The sequence below is a fragment of the Periplaneta americana genome, chromosome 17 (genome assembly GCF_040183065.1).
Source record: "Periplaneta americana isolate PAMFEO1 chromosome 17, P.americana_PAMFEO1_priV1, whole genome shotgun sequence".
Classification (NCBI taxonomy): Eukaryota; Metazoa; Arthropoda; class Insecta; order Blattodea; family Blattidae; genus Periplaneta; species Periplaneta americana.
Genome location: NC_091133.1, coordinates 89,136,481 through 89,156,962, shown reverse-complemented (window position 1 = coordinate 89,156,962; position 20,482 = coordinate 89,136,481). Strand labels below are relative to the sequence as shown.

The 20,482-nt window shown below is 32.5% G+C and overlaps 1 protein-coding gene across 4 annotated transcripts in view; it reads left to right on the top strand.

Annotated features, from left to right (window-relative positions):
* The window catches only part of LOC138692960 (neuronal acetylcholine receptor subunit alpha-7-like), a 134,417-nt gene that overhangs the window by 32,519 nt on the left and 81,416 nt on the right, over positions 1-20,482 (top strand). For all 4 annotated transcript variants that reach the window (XM_069816379.1, XM_069816378.1, XM_069816377.1 and 1 more), the window contains exons 4-5: positions 10,515-10,695; positions 11,690-11,765. In XM_069816379.1, coding sequence (XP_069672480.1) covers positions 10,515-10,695; positions 11,690-11,765 — 257 coding nt within the window. The remainder of the gene's footprint in view (positions 1-10,514; positions 10,696-11,689; positions 11,766-20,482) is intronic.

The window sequence follows — 20,482 nt, the reverse complement described above, 5'->3', positions numbered from 1 at the left end:
TATTCGTAACTTATTTCATTGCGTTTATCAGCCACAGTTAAAAATGTTCAAGCAAATTGCATTTATTTATCCTAATTCCATTTCCCTAATTCCTCCACAGGCATTACATGGAATCATAGGAATTTTCTCAAATCTTCTGCCAGTGTTTTTTGGGATGAGTGTTTTCAAGTAGAGAAGTCTGATCTCTCAATTCATTCTTTAGCAATAAACGATCATCAAAAAAGATCTCCGTCAAAACTAAATATAATTATCATTCATTCATAGTGTTCTTCCCAAGGGCAGTCTTTCCACTGCAAATCCAGCATTCTCCAGTCTTTCCTATTTTCTGTCTTCCTTCTAGTGTCCGCATATGATCCACATATCTAAATATAATAGATATAATTATTTATTACAGCAATTCTTTTGCAATCCTTTTCCCCAAACTATACAGGACCTTATAAGGTCAGATAGGTACCGGTACGTATTGATACAGAGGTATGAGATTATAAGCTTATTTTCCATTGAATAAATAATCCATAACGTGCCAGCTTTAAGAGGGGTATTAATAATCGTGTTATATTTTCTGTGTGTTGAGACACAACGGATGCAAAATTTCCAATGAAATAAAATTGTAAGAAAAACCATATATCTCGCATTCCTAACGACTCCAAAATCTATAACAATTATGAAGAGAATTATCAGAAGTGTGCCCTTATCTGTAGATTATTGACAAAAGTCCGATTTTGATTATAATTGGCGCGGAAGTTGGAAGTAAATATGACCGACAGGTCCCAATAAAATTCTTTTAGCGTTATTATAATTTTTGTAGCTACTTAACTTCAGCTATAGACCTAGGTAAGGTGTGGATTACAGATGAATAGTGAGACAAACCATTCTTACTTAGGGCACTCATATGGGCCCAATGTTCTACTATGAAATTTTGAAGTGAGCGAGAGAACATAGGAATATTTTGTTTAGAGTCTTCTCATTCACAGGAACGGTTTTTTACATTCTGTAAATCTACGACACGTGCCTCACAGCTTTACTTCCCCCCGACGATTTCGGCTAATAATATGTTTTGATAAATCTGTATAGACGTACAAAAATTATTAGCGGAAGAATACGTTTCTGAAATGTTCAAAACCTGAAGTATCTCTTCATACAGGCCCTAGTTGCGAAAGATTTATTTTCTAATATAGACGTGAAATTATCTTACAACTAATTTATATACCTATTATTGTTTAATTGTAGTTATCATTATACAGACTGGAAGTGAAATAACCCTGCAAATATTCTGAGAAAATAGCTCATGTTGTATGCACTGTAACAAAGAAGTGTAATATCGTGGAAAGTTCATATTTTTCTGTATTGCAAGAATAAAGAGCACTGTGTCATTATATTTAAATGAAACCTACTAATGTTTATATAGGGACCTAATAGCTGTGAAAAAAGTTAAGTTTTTTTTACTGCAAACCCAATCTCTCTCTGCCTTCCAAACTGCGGATTATATATTAGGCTATAACAATTTTCCTGTTATGAAAACTTATTGAAAAACTACATTTTTTGTAGGAGAAATATTAATTACTCCAGAATGAATTTACTTAGATCAGTGAATTTTGGGCTAGAGTTAGAAATGTCTGAAAGACTTCTTTTGCAAATAATATTTTCTGTTTAAACAAATCGTGACACTAAGTTCCCGTATTAAAATCCAGACTTTTTCGTCATTTTCTTTCGGAAAAATTGTAATTTTCTAAAATTCTCTTGAATTTGAAATTCCCAGCAAACTGACTTCATTTTTCACAGGCATTTGGTCCCTTTATAAACATCAGGGCGTTTCACAGAAGTATAAGGACAAAAGTGAAACATCTCTTTCGAAGGGGCGTCCTTAAACTTTTGGTAGAACCCGACGAGCGGATTCAGTACGAACATATGATTCATAAATGAACACTCGTTCAGTAATAGAGTAACAATATCTATTATTTCCATTTCAGCTTTCATTTCCTATACAATTACCGACAAACGCGCATTAACATCCATTTTCGTAAGAGAATGCTATCTCACCGCTCCGCTTATCCCGTTGCGCAGGGTTGCCCTTCACTTGAAATATCGGCCAAGGCCAACCTAACCTTCCACTGGAGTTCCATCGTGTTCACGTTTCACAGATAATCCGCTCACCCAGTATAGGCCCTAATATAGAACAAATACAAGATAACGATCATAAATTCAGACAGAAAATTCCCCATTTCCTAACCGGTTATCAAACCGAGTAGTGGAAAACGCTACTACTCGAGTCACAATCCAGAGCTTCTAGGTAGAATTTCCCTCTGAATTAGCACATGATATATGCGTTATAACGATCCTTTACCGCAATACGCGTTGCCTTGACTGTTTCTATTCCTGGCGTCTGTTTTCAAGCAATTCATTTAGTTGAAATTATAAAACAGAGGTTAGACCGACATTTGTTTTACTCAACTTCGATGTCAAAATTCGAAACGTGTGTACTTACAAAAGGGTTGTCTCCATTTGCAACCATGACACCCTGCGGCTGTTTCGTGGAGTTGCGGTTCCTACAGATAGAGCGTGTTGACTTTACAGGGAACGTTCACATTGGCAATCCGCTATACACCGTCACACAGATCAAGCCTTCCCACCTTTTATATACGCAGTGGAGTCAATAATTTGGTTAACTACGGCTACTTTGAACATCGATGACGTAGTTGTGGCACTTTGTGTGTATCTACATCAACTTTCAAAGCAATCCTTCGTCCTTTGCCACGATGCATTTCTGTCTACATTGGTAGTCTACAATTATTGCCGGAAATATTCCTGAGAGAACGTTTTTCAAAATGAGTGCAAATAGTTAGGTGTTAATAAAGAAAAGAGAAAAAGTTTTGTGTGTGTTATATTGTGTAAATAATATTCTATTATTTTCTATTACTTTGAATTTTATAGTGACGTATGTGTTGCTGGTCTACTATATAATATTAATAAATACTTGTGTTTTTCACTCTTAACAGCAGTCAACGTGATGAAGGAGACAGATTAACTGAAGGAGAAAGAGAGAAGATTATTTGTTCAATAATAACTTATACCTGAATAGGTCGACTGACCACTCATAACCCTATATTACTTCGAATGCTTTGTACCAAAAGTTAGCTAAATTTATATTTTGAGAAGTCTTTAAAAATTATATAAAGATATTATTTTTTATTGTAAAATATAAAATGAGAGTGACAGACCCATCGTAAATACGAGTGAATAAAAAAGCTTTTAATCTAATACATTCATGTTAGGCAAATGAGAAAAAAAAGTAAATGCAAACTACAAAAAGATGGCTAGTATATAAGCTTATTTATATCAACAAAACTAAATATGGGAGATTAATAACTTATTTGATGGTTGAATTTACTATCCTAGAATGACATAACGTAGTAAAGTCTATATTAGATTTCATAACTGCATAGAATATTGAAAACCGGAGACGAAACAAGGTCACATATACACACAATATTGTCGGTCCATAATAAACAATTCTAGATGTATTATAATTGCACAGAAATAAGCAAGAGCAGATTTGTTACCACGTCCGATAGTGTCCCTTAACTGTTTAAATAAATCTACACGTGTCATATTTTTCGCTCTATATTTTCAGAGTTATTAGAGAAGTTAAAAAAGAAACAATGTTTTATTTATGAGCTATGTTCAATAACGTCCCTTTCTACCAAAAAATTGTAAAACTTGATATAGTTGTCTTTACAATACCTGATAAATAGGCAATTTCTATTGTACGCACATGTCCAATAGACACATTACATTCAAGCCAATTTTCGTCACAATATAGAGTAATTTAATTAGTTTATTATATAATTTTCAAACAGCTTTTCATGGTCCAACTAACAAACATTGATTAATTCATTAACATTTACATTATATATTCAAAGCAGCGATCTCCAGCTTTGGACAAGGCGTTCTGGCTTCTCTTTGTAGACGGCGCATCATCTCCAGTAACACCGTACTTATTCTATCTAATTCGGTTGATGACGCAGATAATTATTAGATAGAAATTCGTCTGCCGTGTTAAGTTTTCTATAAGGTATATTCCATTCACGAAAAATAGATTCCTCTAATTAACGGATATTCAATGACAAGTACAGTCCCTTCAAATTCATAAAAGGACTTTGAAAACAATTTTTCCTCAATCTAAATTTGTACTTCTAAAGCTATTTACAACCCCATAAATGCGTATTATATTGACGGAAGTGTTTTATGTGCATAATTTAATTATTTTTTATTTTTAGTTTTAAAACATATGTACTCAAAATCAAACTGATGTATTTTTTTAATATCAAATATCTAATTTCTAATTTCATACTTCGGGATCTTTTATATGAATCATGAACATGACAGAAAAGAGAAACAAAATAACTTAGATTATCTGGTCTATCGTAGAGTTCTGATAGAAACATTTTAAATAATAAAAAAAAAAATGAAAATTTACGGTGTCTTATGAGGAGAATGATTTTATTTTCCTAGTAATTAGAAGTGTAGAAGATTCTTCATAGAAATAACAAAAATTAAACATTTGACGACGTTTTAGGTGAAGAATAAGTACTTTTATTTTCGTGGAATTGAAAGTATTTGTTACAATTGAAAATTATCAGCGATTTTTGAAGAAGTAAATACAGGGGTAGAAATGAAATAATCCTGTAGATTTTCAGAGCGAATAGCTCATGTTGTATGTAACAAAAAAAATGTCATACCATACTGGTGAAAAGTTCACAGTTTTCTAAAAAAAAATGTTTTATGCCAAATATTTAACGCTCCCTTATTCGGTAACTATTGCCAGTAAGATCGTGACTTTTGTCCATATCGATAGAAAATCTACTAAAGAATCATTTATCCCTCTGGCGTATTTAAATAGAGTGAACGGTTTTCGTGTAAATTTTAATTTAAAAACACTAATTTCAAACCACTGAACGTTGCGAGCAGATTGCAACGTCGTAGCGAGAGAGGGAGGCTCGCGTACAGAGACAGACCTAAGTTCGTTGACCTCTTACATCTTTATTACTAGAAGAAAGATTACTGTGTTAGCGACGATGTTGCTGGCTGCTGAAACTTCCAGTTTAATTTTCTAATTAACCGTGCATTTAATTACTAGACGTAATATAGGTTTTCTATTCCTTTAAGTGTACCCTTTCGCCTCTTTCAATCTGCAGAGTTATTTCGCTTCCACCCTGTATATTTTAAGCATGAAAACAATAATATATGTACAAATATAAATCGTTTGGCATATTTATAAGAAAAATATCTGTGATCTACTATTTGTATAAAAATGTAGCAACATAGCTCAACGAAGTCTAAGAACTTCCAAATTTCATATCACAAATAAAATTTCGAATTAAATCGCTCAGAGAAAATAAACATTGATTTTGTTGTTCCTAATACCCTACATGTACTGTACGTAACGGGTGTGAGCAAGGTCCATAAACTGATTTCGCTTAATATACGACTTAGTTCGAAAGGTGGCATGGGTAAGTGACAGCCCTCTTAGCGATGATCTCGAAATTATTGATTTGCCTTATAGTAAGTAACTAGAAATGTTGACCGATGTCGACCAACCTCTCTAATGAAAATTTCACATCTTTTAAAAATATTTCTAGAAATAAGCTAGGTTTCGTCTCTATCAACAGAATTTAATGCTAGGCACATGGTCCGTTTTATTCAATTAATGGACAACTTGAACAACTGTTGTCTTATAAGGCTTTATTTTGAACAATTTTGTCCCTATCTAAGCTGATATCTTGGATACATCTGCTTGTTGACTTAACTTTTTAATGATTTCGTTGGAGACTTTAGTCTATAGCCTATACCATCGAGTTTTTCTTCTGTTAGAACGCGATTTATACGTCTTCATGTTTAGATAAAAATTAGCCAGTTTCTCTATTTTTTCCATGATATTCTGGATTTTTTAATCAGATTGTTGTAAAACGGTAAGATATTTCCATATACATATAGCACGACATATTTTGTATGACACCTTCGTGATATACGTAAGTTATTATAAATGGAGATTCGCCGTTCTAATGTGTACTTTATTGACACGAAATAAATTGAAGTGTACTGGTGGAAGTCACCTGTATACTAATGCTTTAATGTTGACGTCTCTTCACCCTGCGCTACCTGTCTATACTACGCGACATAAATCCTTTCCATGCTCGACCTAGGAGAAATGTACTCACTATTTTCACGTCAGTTATTCTCGATCTGTAAATGTAAAAGGCCTACGGCATTGCCTGAAAGAAACCTGTTCCTGACGAACGTTCCGTATAAATTTGGCCTGTCTTATTCCAGTATATGGATTACAATTACCTTTCAATGAGATATATTTAATCTTTTAGTATTTTAGTAGTTATATACCTATAAGAACTTCAATTTTGGAAACATTAAAGACGACAATTAGTCTAAAGTTAAGTAAATTAACTTATTAGTTCGTAAACGAAAATGCTTTATGATAAAATGTCCTTCCTATTTTATCTATATTGGAAAATCTCATAGATGTGCCAACGGTCGAAGTGAATTTCTCCTGATAGCGAGAAAAGAAAAACTTTCTGAGTTGTGGTTTGCCGAACTCTTGTCCAGTTTTTCACTTTCCCTTAAATTTCAGCAATGTTAAGTGACCAAGTTAACAAAGTATTTGGCTTCATTTTTCTTGAAAGAGGAGACGTCAAAATTATATTTTTGAATCGCAGTTCAATACGTTTAACTTATTTCCATGTAGAGATACTATTTGAAGGCGATGATACTTCTGTGAGTTTCGTTGTAATTTTTTCAATTATGTTGGCCTTCTGTAACACTTCGAAAATTCTGATTAAATAAGTTACCGTTTTCATTTACAATCTAAATTTAGTTTCACCAAGTTCATGACTCACAGTAAAAAAAAAATATTTAATAAAATCAGTTATAATACTTTCATAGATGAAGTGCTAAGTTTATTGATGCATTTTCAATCTCTAAGTAGAAATATACCTAGAAAGGATTTCACAGATAGCTAACGTCGCTTTCGTTTGTGAAGTACAAAGCTGAGGAAATTATGGTCTTGACTGAAGTCTATCATCACAAAAATTCATTGTTGTTTAGTCAACTGTACGAAGAAAGATCTGAACCTCGCTAGTGATACCATCATGACACTACTTATGACACAAGTAGGCCAGAAGATAATGGGGTAGGGTGGCCAGTTTCTTTCCCCTCCATTTCATGCATCGTCGAGTAGCTACATATTACACTAATCAGCCTTCACATGTAAAAAATACTTCTCCCAAAGCTCTTAAATTCGTATTTAGATATCTGTTAGTATGAAAATTCTTTTTTAGAAGAATATATTACATAAGTGCAAGACCTTATATTTATTTTAACCTTTAACGTATAGGAAAGTTTAGTGAAGTCACTATTATTTACGTAAAAATTTGTATACGTACTCCTTCAGTTGTGGGTCTAATCATGAAAGTAACAGGCATTAAAATAGGAACTGTATTCTGTAGAAATTGTACAATAAAAATCATGGTTTAGCAAATGATAATTTTGTTCAAAATCATAGGACATCTCTTTTGTAATCACAAAGATACGATTTCACTATTTGTTAGTGAGATTATTTTTAAAAGTAACCAGAAAATTCAATACATCTCTACTTTCATAACTTTCATCGATTTAAGTAACGCATTTTATACATTACATAAAAGATAATATAACTGTAATACTGAAATAGAGGAAAATTGACAAGTACATATCGGAATTATCTATACTGTATACGTTTCACTTGTGCACGCGAAATATTTCAAATTGCTAATTTTTTTTGCGTTCGTGGTAACGAGTCTTCTGTCTCCCATTTAACTTAATTATGGAAATTAAGGACTACCGTAGTACCAAGTAATACAATTGTGTAATCACATATAAATTCGTATTACGATGGGTGTAGGTGTAACATTTATCAATCTCAGAACCTGAAGAGTATTCCATGCGATTTTTAACAGCATGGGACATCTGTAAAGTGCGGACTTCTCTCTTTCTCCCTTGAATTTCGACTTTGTTTATCTTGAGGAACGATTCTTTCGGATAATCGCTTTAACTTCCAAATCTTTATGCTTCAAAATAAACTAAATTTTTGCTCCCATGACTTGAGATTAACCAAGCCATGAGACATGTTTAGTTTAGTAATTCAAACTTGTAACAATATTTGAAACACTTAAATTTTTCCCTTCCAATATAATAATGTTCGAGAACCATTGCATGAATTCTGGATTATATAAAAGTGGAACCCTTCCTCCTATTTGGCGAGGTTAACAAAATGATGTAAACCCAACAATTAAGTAATTACATTATTCAAAATTCAAACTCTGCAATTAATAATAAAGTTTATTTAACTCTATGAGTAAAGAATCGTTTTACTAACTTTCAAAACAATTAAATTCAGTATTACTTACGCGCGAATGTTTTAATTTGAATTTTATTAACTCCAAGACTTGAATATAGAACACAGGTCAGCAACAATGGACATCTGGAGTTTACCCCGCGTCGCGCATAGAGCTAAGATAATGTCTACAGGAGTATCGGTATGTAACGCTGTGTATGCCCCTTCCTTCATTTGTACTTCCACCATCAACATTTCAGAGATCCGGACTAAAATTTGTGGCAGTTGTACGTCACTATCAGCACAACCTTAATGTAAACTTAATCATCTCTTAAAAAGAAACAAATACAGAATAATTATAACAATAATTTAATAATAGACATGTCATTTGCTTTTGTTATTTATTTTTAAATCCACGATAAATGTTTGTCTGTATAGACCTGCCGTTCTCCTGGTCTTAACACTACTTGAAGCTGTTTAAGAACTTGTCAACTGACGTCAGGAGCAACGGAAAGAACCAGCCTAATCACTGACTACGCAATAATATTCCTCTTAACACTAAATAACATGTATTACCAAATGAACTGGTCTTGCTTCTCGTAACCGCTGACATCTTTGTTATATTGCTTCTTATAATAATTCTGAAGGGTCTGCTTTCAGGACACGAACATAGGTTTATTTATATAAAGGTAATATATAAGCGACTTAAAACTTAATAACATTCTTTTGTAATACCAGTACTTTAACATGTCACCATGATTCTCTTTTAAGATCACCTGTGTAAATACTTCGCAGGCTTGGCACGCAATTGAGAAGAGCGGCCAGATCCAGGGGTGGCGGGCTTGGTTGGTTGGAGCGACGCCCACACAGAGACGATCGTGATGTGATGATGGGATTCCTGGGAAAATACAATCTTTTTTTGTTTATTATAAATCGTCTTAAATTTGTGTCCTGAGGCGCTGGTATGACAGCAACTTAATCTAACCACTTATTGTCGGACTCACACACACTCTAATACACCCAACATTAACTTGCTATACGCTTCGAGCGGTGTTAATCACCATTCAAATACCGAAAACTTATCTTATTAATCATTTTATTTCAATATATTCTTACTCACATTTTGTGATGGGTTCGGCATTAAGCAATATGTAACACAGGCCAGAATTTCAAGAAAAATAATAAATCCTCCTTTCACCCGTTAAAACTTAATTATAAACAAAGTTTAAAGTTTTATCAAATCACTTGAAATCTCTGACGACTTATGAAACTTTATTATATTCTAATATGTGTATTAAAACTTGAACAAATACTCTTCTTGAAAGAAGCAGGCCTTTGTGCCATATCGCCAGCCTGAGCCAAATCCATCACACCTACTTTTACCAATCTTATGTTTTTATTTTCTAAGTTTATAAAACTTATTAAACCTCAAAAAGAAGGCATAAATTGAAAAAAAAAAAAGAGCTTAGACACAAAAAAAGAATACCGACTTAGCACTGAATCACAATTACGCCTTAACTAAAAAAAACTTAGAACAATAATCTTAATAAAAAAAATCAATCAAAAGGGGAATCTAAACCAAGCTGCTAGCTCTGAACTGTTGTCAGATTCTGCCCGGTGCCAAGTACGACTGCCAGATGCCGTTGTTGTTGGGCCACTGTGTACTATTTCCTTCAGCTTAGTGGGAGACACACTGCGATGCAGTGTATCTCTTCCTAGGCCGATGTCAACAGTGATAGTCCCACAAAACCACTTTTAAACTGAATAATGACCACTACTGCTGCTGCTGCCGACCTAATAACCACAGAATTTAAAAAAATCTTTATTTAAGCTCAAAGGTGTTTTACTTTTTATTTCCAAAATTCATACCTGTAACCCGGATATTTTAATGCTTTCCTCACATGAATGCACTCGCCAAATCTTAATACCGGTAACTTAAAAAAAAAGAATTATATGTTTTAAAAAAGAAGTACATTTTTAAGTTATATAAACTAATTATCAATTTTTTTGTTTTATCATAAAACTATTTTATTTTACACACAATTAAAAGGACCTTAACGGTAGAAATATGTGCACGACTTCTCTGTGTATACCAGTAACGAGGTTTTTTCCAACTTTTCCCCACAACAAGTGCCGATGAGGGTTTCGACGGGACGTATCCGACAAACGTTGTGGTCAGAAATAACGGTAGCTGCTTGTACGTTCCACCGGGCATCTTCAAGAGCACATGCAAGATAGACATTACGTGGTTCCCCTTTGATGACCAACGCTGTGAGATGAAGTTCGGTAGCTGGACCTATGATGGCTTTCAGGTATCCCTCAGTACATCTGTATGTGCACCAAAACAAGCTATGCCCCAAATAAGGAAATATATTGTTTGCATAGAATAGTCCAATCTGTTGAAGTGGAGCAAGGAATACTTCAAAGAAAGTTACCTCTTTCTGTTCCCAACAACACACAACTTGCTTACATATACCTACCTCCTGTTTTAGGCTGCCAAAATTCAAGTACTGCTATTGAATTCATAATTATCGTCAATAGCATCATTAAAGTAACAGCAAAATTATACTTCAGAGTAAAATTACCAAAACTTTTGTATTTCAAGTATTAATCACTTAGTTGAAATTTATTTCAAAATATTAATTACTACATACAAATTCTGTTTCATTGTCAAAACATTGTTTATAAAAGTACTAGAAAACATTATTTTAGTACAAGAAGTACATAGTTTGTCTTCATGTAATCCACATTTTTGAAGTCAAGAATAACCCTTGATGTTTACCAAGTCTTTTTACATCGACAGTTCCAAACAGTCAAGCGAACAAAAGAAATGTCTTGAAGTATTCCACGCGGTGATTTCATTTTTACACTTCAATGTTGTATACTTATATTACAACTATTTTAGAACCCACAATATGAAAGAACTTTATATTTCCAAATTCACCTCCACCTAGTACTTAAGTATCATCCGACATTTTCTACAGTTTCATGGTATCAAATTGAAACAATCTTAGTATTTCACTTCTTACGACATTCACATTGTCTTTTTTTTTTGAACCGCGTTTGGTGAATAGGAGAACATGGGGCCGTTAATATTAAGTTCATGCTGTACATATGAAGTATTTATAGTTAATAGAAATACTCGAGAGAGTTCATACAGGAATACTTTGCCAAATCCAAAGATGACATGTCGAAAAGTAAGGGAATAGTGCTGTAAGTGTGTGTGTGCCTTCATCAGAGCGGCTGACGACTGATGAAGCCTCTTCCATTTGTCCAGTCATTCATGTGTGACGTGTTGCATTCCAGTTGGATCTACAATTGCAAGACGACACCGGTGGGGACATCAGCAGCTTCATAACGAATGGTGAATGGGACCTCTTAGGTAGGTGCTAGTCCTGTAAATGTTATCAATGTTTCTCAGGGCATCATCTTTGTTAGTAAAGATGACTCCCAAATAAAATCTTAATGCATGTAACCTACTAAATATACCGTTGAAGAATTATATGCCTTTATTGAAAAAATTATTTCATTTGTCACATTTCTGAGTGGGTTACTTTTATTGCTCGCCGAGCTTAGAAATATGTACAAGAGATGAATATATTAGTAAGATTTTCAAGATCAAGTCCCGAATGGGCATTAGATTGTATGAAAATAAATAAGTGACAAAATTGACTAAATAATAAATTTTATAGACACACACATTTACTGCGGTTTTAGTGTTTATCTGCCTTAAATATAATTTCTGCAAATAAATAATAATTCTTACTCCAATTTAATAATACAGCATATAATATGGAGTCCAATGCGGTTTAGAAACCATCTTCTATTATTAAATTCAGAACAAGTTTTTTGTCGAGTAGGTACTACTCAAAAATTTTAATTTTACCTAAATGTAATATGTACTTCATCAAACTTAAAATAATAAAGTCCAATCGTTTAATTTGGTGTTATTTCATTTAATTAAATTGAAAACAAATAATTTCTTACAAAAAAAATGTGTTTGATATGGTAGTCAAATATTTTAATTTTATAAACATGTAAAGATGATTAAGAAGTTAATGTTTCAATTGTCTAAAATTATATTTTTATTTCCTAATTTCACTAAAAGCAAAGCTATACGAAAGACATTATGATATTTAACTTTAAGAAAGCAAGCAATGTTAAGGGATTTCAGAATGTCTCATGTAATTTAACTAAACGTAAATATTTATATATACAGTGAGGTTATTTCTATACTGTTCCGCAGCCAACAGTTCCCGCATTGCCGATAGGTAACCACACTCCCGAGAGCGCTGATTGCCTAATTCCGGCTTTTAGAACAAACATGGCCTGCAATATCAATATTTATAAACCTTCAGCTATATTTCTGTAAGTGTTATCAGTTATCAGTAAATATATTTCGTTGACTATTACACTTTTACTACGTCGTACCACTTTTGACCAATAAAACGGTACGAAAGGGCGTCTTTCAACTAATCATGGCTGCTTATCGCACAGTTTTATCGCTTCCCTAGCATTTGCTTAATTTTATCGCTTTCTTAGTATTTGTTTGTTTTTACCACTACCCTAGCATTTGTTTCTTTGTTTTCCAACATTTCAAACTGCAAATTATTTGCAGTACTATAAAACAAGCTTCGCGATCGTAATTTGTTCCCTGCATAGATAGTCTACTGAAAATGGCGGCTCCGTTCAAACATTTTGGTGAAGATAACATTATTGAAATAGAATTTTAGTAAATCAATTAAAAATATCTATTTTATTGTATTAGAGTACTTTATTTTTTCTAATCTTTATATACTTTCTCCTGTTTTTATCACCTTCCTACAAATTGTTTCTTTGTTTGCCAACATTTCAAACTGCAAAGTTTTTACGGTACTATAAAACATGCTTTGTGATCGTCAATTGTTTACAGCACAGACAGTCAATTGAAAATGGCGGCTCCGCTCAAAAGTTTTGGTGAAATAGAATTTTAGTAGTCAGTTAATATTTTATTGTATTAGAGTACTTTATTTCTTCTAATTGTTATATACTTCCTTCTAATCGTGTAATAGTCAATTAAATCCTACCCGAGTTTTGATTTTCTCTAGATAAATCAAAACCTCTAGTGAGATTACTATTGAAAAATTCATTGATTCTAAGTTGTTTGCTTTGATACAAGACCTGAAACTTTTATATTTTCCTCACGTAATAAATAGTCCATAAGAATCCATAATCTACTCTTGATTTTGAATATTCTATATTAGCCGGAATTTCTGAGCCAGCATTCACAGGAGTGTAGGCCACTCTAAAGGTACGACTATTGCGATGATCGTTCAACGATGATCGTTGAGCACTATTTCTTTGTATTTTCTACAGTCGCGGCAGTCGCTCGGAGGAAAACAGCTCCATAGAAAATACAAAGAAATAGTGCTCAACGATTATCGTTGCAAGATCATCGTTGAACGATCATCGCAATAGTCGCACTGAGGAAAACGTACCTTTACAGCAACTGAGCGACTAATGGTTGCGGGATTGCAATAAAATAACCTCACTGTAGATATAATGACGAGCTTTATCATAACAAAACAATGTAAACAAATCAGAATATGGAGACTACAATCCGAACCGTGATTGCCTTCGATTTTATGCAATGAAATAACGTTTCGTTAAACATCTCTCACAGTATAAAACTTCCTTACTATGAGTCCAGCAAGAGATGAAGCCCCTTCAAAGAGCTCGGGGTTTCGTTATCGAGACGACTGGAGCAATGAAGTTTGTGTGCAGCGATGGAATATATATTGGTAGGTATAGGAAGAATTTCATGCATCAGAAAACTTTTCCTAGATCCTTTTATATCCCAAATCCCTATCGACATACAACCCAATCTCCTTGGTTACATCCTACGACGAACAGCATAATTTTTATAATTTGAGTGAATTAACTGAGATATAAATGTTATTTTATAACAATGAATTGATTTATATACTGAAAAACTTAACTTTGAGTTAATTATAATAGCATGTAAAACATTTTACAATAAAATAAACTTCAAAATCGATGATACCAATTACGTACCTTTAATATCTAGTTTATACTTCCGCATCTAACAGCATATTTAAGCATAAAGTAAATTCTATTGCTAATAACCAGAATTATCATCTGTGTACGAAATTTAAGTACAAGTAAGTACAAGTACAACCTGTGATGTAATTTCAAGTAATTTTACCTATGCTTAAAGTTTTCTGTTTTATCCCGCAAATTTATTTTAAGTATTTGCTTTTTTTCGTCACTTTCATATTTGCCCACCATAATTTTGGTATATCTAATTTTTAATAGATTTTAATAACTATACATCTGAAAATTAGCTTCCTTCTTATTTATTAATCAAGGATTTGTAATTAATAATCACAAGTTTAATATAATTTTAAATATGCTATAATTACTTTTCAGATATCTTAAAAGTCAGGATTTTTTATGTTATCTATAATTGAAAAATATTGTAAGAAATTCATATACTATGCTAGATACTTATAAAAACTCTTAATATACCCAATGAATAATAAATATTTTAAGAACATCATCAAGAAATGCATTTATTTAAGAAAAACTACTTTAATATTTTCAGAACTTTAAATACGTATTGTAAGTTATAAAACATTGTAAGATATAATTAAATCATGTTATAGATACCTATTACTAAAATTTTACATGAAATACTTAGATCACGGCCTAGCTAATTCTGAAATCTCAGTTATAAATAAATTTCATAGTTTTGTTAAAAAATCTGTAATTACATTTCGAACATATACTTGAACTTCACAGATCTTCCTCTCTATGGTATATTTATGAACAAATTAACTTGTAATTAAATTTTTACAAAACTAACTTAATTGAAAGCGTGGAAATATAATTATAAACAATTTTTAATGGACGATAAAGATTCTTGCAATTCATTAATAGCTTTCGAGTGTCTAACCCCATTAATGCGTTAAAATCAACGAAGAAATAATTTCACAGAAAACCTAATAATATTACATCATACTTAACTCTTATGCTTGTGAAGTAAATTACAACATACCAGCCAGTCAACTATTATTCAGGGTTATTAATCGGTAAACTATTAATTGTTTACAATTTTTCTTTATAATTAGGGCTGCCAGAAACGTCCCGTATTTTAAGGAACAGCCCACTTATCATATTTTCATAATTCGGCTACGAGACATCGGAATTAAAATGATTTGGTATTTTGAAACTAGCAGTCCTATTATTTAAATGAATATAAACTGAATATTGATAGAGAATTTATTGAAGGTTTCATTAATACGGGAAATTAAGTGTCAAATTTTAGCGAAGTAGTAAGGTTACCTTCCTTCTAGAGAGTTTTCTCAAAATGTTTTCGAAGTGGTCAGACATAAGAAAAAAGTGTCCATCTAATTAATGTGAAATAGAGTAATTGATTACAAATAATTTTTCTGTTATGTCTTGTAAATATTTTTCAATAACGTTGAATTACGAATTTCTTGGAAAAGGAGTCTGAAAATAAATGTATAAAATTCAATGAACATATAAAATTAAAGTACGTTTATAAAAAATTAGTTCAATTTTACTGAATTATTTGAAGAGTTCAAAACCATAGTGGCCCAAGCGCCATTTACTAAAACCCTAGAAAACAAAGGTAAAAATGAAGTTATTACCATAATTAAATGGAAACATATAGTAAGTAATATAAAGTATATACATTAAAACTAAATGATATGTCAATCTTCATTAAACTATGGTATTCACTCAACTTTAACCCTTGCTTTCTCCGTTTTTTTTTATAAATGGCGCTTAGCCCACTATGGCTCTGAACCCTTCATTTATAGGCATGGACTTAAAATATTCAAATATGTTAAAGAAAATATTCTCATAAACAGTGTTCAATACCCAAGTTAATATAGTTTAAGAATAAAAGTATTGGAGTATGTAAATAAACTTTTTATGTATTTATTTAAAAATGAATTAGAGAACGTGCCTTGGCAGTACAGAGACTGCACAACAGAACTTTATAGACACGATCGGATATCACGCCTGACCTGCTACTTCATATCAACACAGGTCAAGAAAACTATAAAATAACAGGTGTAATAGTAAAACATCTCTATTCATTTGATAAATTTATATCAGTCACCCATCTTATGCGACTTTCATAAGTTTATAACAATTATTATGCACGCTGGGTAATTTTAGTAACAGAAGTCACTCTAACTGTATCAGAGAGAAAATTAGCTTTCAACGAACAGAATATAAAGTTTTGTAAGATGTCGGTATAAAAGTAGGACTTAATTTATGCAGTGAAAGGTTTTTTAGGCCTAGTCCACTCCTATATAAAAATACCCGAAAACACATATCAGCCATTCCGGGCAAACTGGGAATTCCAATGAAAAAGTCTTTTTTCAGAAATATTTATTTATTATCAGTGTAAGGCATAGAGAAGGCTCTAAATTTAAGCATTCTAATGTTTTACTTTCGAAAGGAAAATACTGTCAATTGAGATAATATTGGCCCATTAAGGATAGATAACTCTATCTCAACAGAGATTACATATTTGAATTGTTATAACTCACAAAATACTGGCAGGAGCTACCATCTACAGTTCTACACAGTACAGTTGATCGTACTAAGATGTATCACATTTTGTGGGAGATACAAAAATTCAAATATACAGTATATTCTCTATTAGGCCAAAGTTACCCTTAATTGGCCAATGTAGCCCCTTTCACGGTATTTTACTACTAAGTACTGTTTTGTTCCCCTAAAGTTTGCAGCACATAGAGAGGTAAACTGTAAATGTATATTTTTGAAGGCGCTATTGTTGAAGAAATATTTTGAGAATCTGCATTGAATTCCAGAGCTACAGGATCAAGGAACTTATTACTGCGTACCATATTTTTTCTACCACTTATTTTCAGTGCTTTGGGTTAATAACAATTAATCTTACAGTTGAAATGAATATTTTCATTTAGAAACGTCACTGTTGTTTTGAAACTGGAAGAATGAAGGACATTAACTCATCTGTAACATCCGTAACAAACTGTTTGTAACATTCGTGGCATGAAAGAAAAGGCTATAAAATATTTACCGATTATGTTTTTGTGAACTAATTGGATGCCATGAGATTTGCATTGCTTTCACATAGACACTGTGAGAATGAATCTCTTTTTGCTTGAGGCAGAGACCTCAGTTTTACACTTTTTGTTTATAAGTTGTGAAGTGAGTTCACAAAAATTATTTGACATCAGTGACGGAATCTTTTCTTTATTTTCTGCAATAATAAATCTAAATCGATTCTAATAATAAAACCTGGTAAATGTCATTTTATTTTTAACGTATATACGAGGGGGATCCAGGAAATAACGACCGTTCGCGCATACCCGCCGCGCAGCTGACTCCCCTTCCTTGTTTGAAGGTCAACTGGCTTCCTTAACATGTGTTCTCATAATGTTGTGAGTACTGGTTGCAACAAGTCGCCATTGTGCATTTTGTGTTACTTCAAAATGAACGACTTGATTGATAATCCCGCCGACTGTGAGGTGAGGAGTGTGATTCGATTTTTGAATGCCCGACATTTGAAACCTGCAGAAAAAATACCGGCAATTGAAAGAAGTGTATGGTGATACTGTAATGAATGAAAGAAATGTGAGAAAATGGTGCGAAATGTTCAACAATGGGCGAACAAATGTCCACGATGAAACTCGGTTGGGAAATCTTTGATCATCCGCCCTATAGTCCAGACCTTGCTCCTAGCGATTTTCACCTTTTCACTAAGCTGAAAGACTTTCTGGGTGGTACGCGTTTTGGAAGTGATGAAGAGTTGAAGAAGACAGTGAACACCTGGCTTAATGAACTGGCGGCAGAGGAGTATAACACGGGAATTCTAAAGCTAGTGAACAGATACGACAAATGTTTAAATGTAGGTGGTGATTATGTAGAGAAGTAAAGGAAGCTTCAGTTGTGTAACAGACTTTGTTTTTTCAAATAAATATTTTTTTAATTATTACAACAAAACGGTCGTTATTTCCTGGATCCCCCTCGTATAACAATTTTAATAACTTTTGCATAATGTATATATAGTTTGAAAATAGTGAAAATGTAACATCCATGATACATGGAATGGCTGATATACAAATGTATAAAACTGTGTAAAAGTTGTTGACAAATATTTGTTTTAAGACGTTTTAAACAACTGCCCGTGTTATTCTGTACTCCTACACGCTTGGAAAATACGCGCCATTGCACTCACAATTATGCAGATCTGGACGTGCTTTCGGGCAGATGTTTAGTTGCAGTTCGTGTCTCGGTGTAGCTTTAAAGCTTACAGTGCGTGCTAGTAGTAGTTTTTTTTTCTTTTCCATTAATAAAAATAAAAAATTTGGGCTGTGTCAACAACACTGTAATTGACTGAGGACTTACATTCTACTCCATATTTTTAGTTCTGTCGAATGAAGATTAAATTTATGAACCCAGCGAAATCATTTGCGTTTAAATCTTTATAACATTTTTGGACGTAATCCGGACAAGCTTGTAGAAAGTTATGTGTACACTAATGTCTTCTGCTTTTCTTGAACGCCAAAAATATATAACCAAACTAATACTAACAACTACTTACTCAGGGACATGTTTTAGGATGAATATTCGCAGGTATGGATACGATTTCAAGATTTATGAGTTAAGTTTTTGAGTTAACGCAACCTTTCCAGAATGAAACGGTGCATTTGTTTGCCGGAAATTTTGCAGAAAACAGTCTTGGGAAACAGTTTAAGAACATTTGTATATTTGCTTACGGGTATTTCTATGTAGGTCTGGAAGAGGCCTTGAGTGTCCCAAGACAATCTTCCTTAACATAGGTGCCAGCTGAATTACAGTGATACAATTTTGGACTGTAAAAGTTGGTCCTATTTCGTCATATCTTGAACTGAATTACAAATTAAGATAAACACAAGTTAAGGAGTTAGGTACAGCTTACAGCAGTAAAATTTTGGAATTATTCAACATTTCTTTCCTCCATTACTGTATCATGTGCAATAATGAGAATTACTATGTGTAAAACACTGACCTTCTGCTATATGATAAAAATACTTTTACAATTAAAAAAAATATGTTTATAAATATATTTTTTTCAAAATGGTGGCAGTTCATGTGCAGTGATGAAGCGTTTCCCTCATAACTTAAAAACTATCCAACATTCTGTGATGAAATTTGTTGTGTGTATTTATGCATGTCATATCTACAATATGATGTTAAATCACTTCTCTACCTTTGATAGATTGTTTAATAAAGAATAAATTTATTTTAAAAATGGTCAAATATCAGTATTTTCTTCAAACACAAAATAAAATGAAATGTAGTTGAAAGAGCATGATATTCTAAACATGAGCTTCAGCAATAAAGTAAAAGAGAGAGAACATGAAAAAGTAAAAAAGTTTATGAATTATGAGGGAAACGCTTCACCACTGCACAGTGAACTGCCACCGTTTTGAATTTTGAAAAAAAAAAAAAAAATTAATCGTAAAAATATTTTTTCATATAGCAGAAGGATAGTGTTTTACACATACTAATTCTCATTATTGTACAAGATACAGTAATGGAGGGAAAAAATGTTGAATACTTCCAAAAATTTTACTGCTGTAAGCCGTACCTAACCCTTTAAGTAATTATTTAATTTCTAATTACAAATAGTAAGCTTACAGTCTAGAATATATTAAACACATTTATTTATGACAAATATCTCCGGTGTAGTCTATTTCGTATTTAAACTTTTCTTTTACCTACACACTTCTACATTTTGACTGATTGCAAACTCACTGTCTATGCATACTTTACAATAGCGTTCTTAGAATTAGAAGTAACTATTGTCGATTTCTTGGATTATATTAGTTCACTCATACTAATACAAAATGTGTTTGCTAATAAGTAAAGAACGTTTGATATCTTCTTGTTTAGTTTTAGAACTAAACATTACGTCATGGTAACTTATGTCAGTGACTAACTATAAATATAACAACAATGTAACCACTTACGATCAAACACAATTTCTTAGAAATTATTTTGAGAGCTGGAGTAGGTACTATTGAGAAAAAT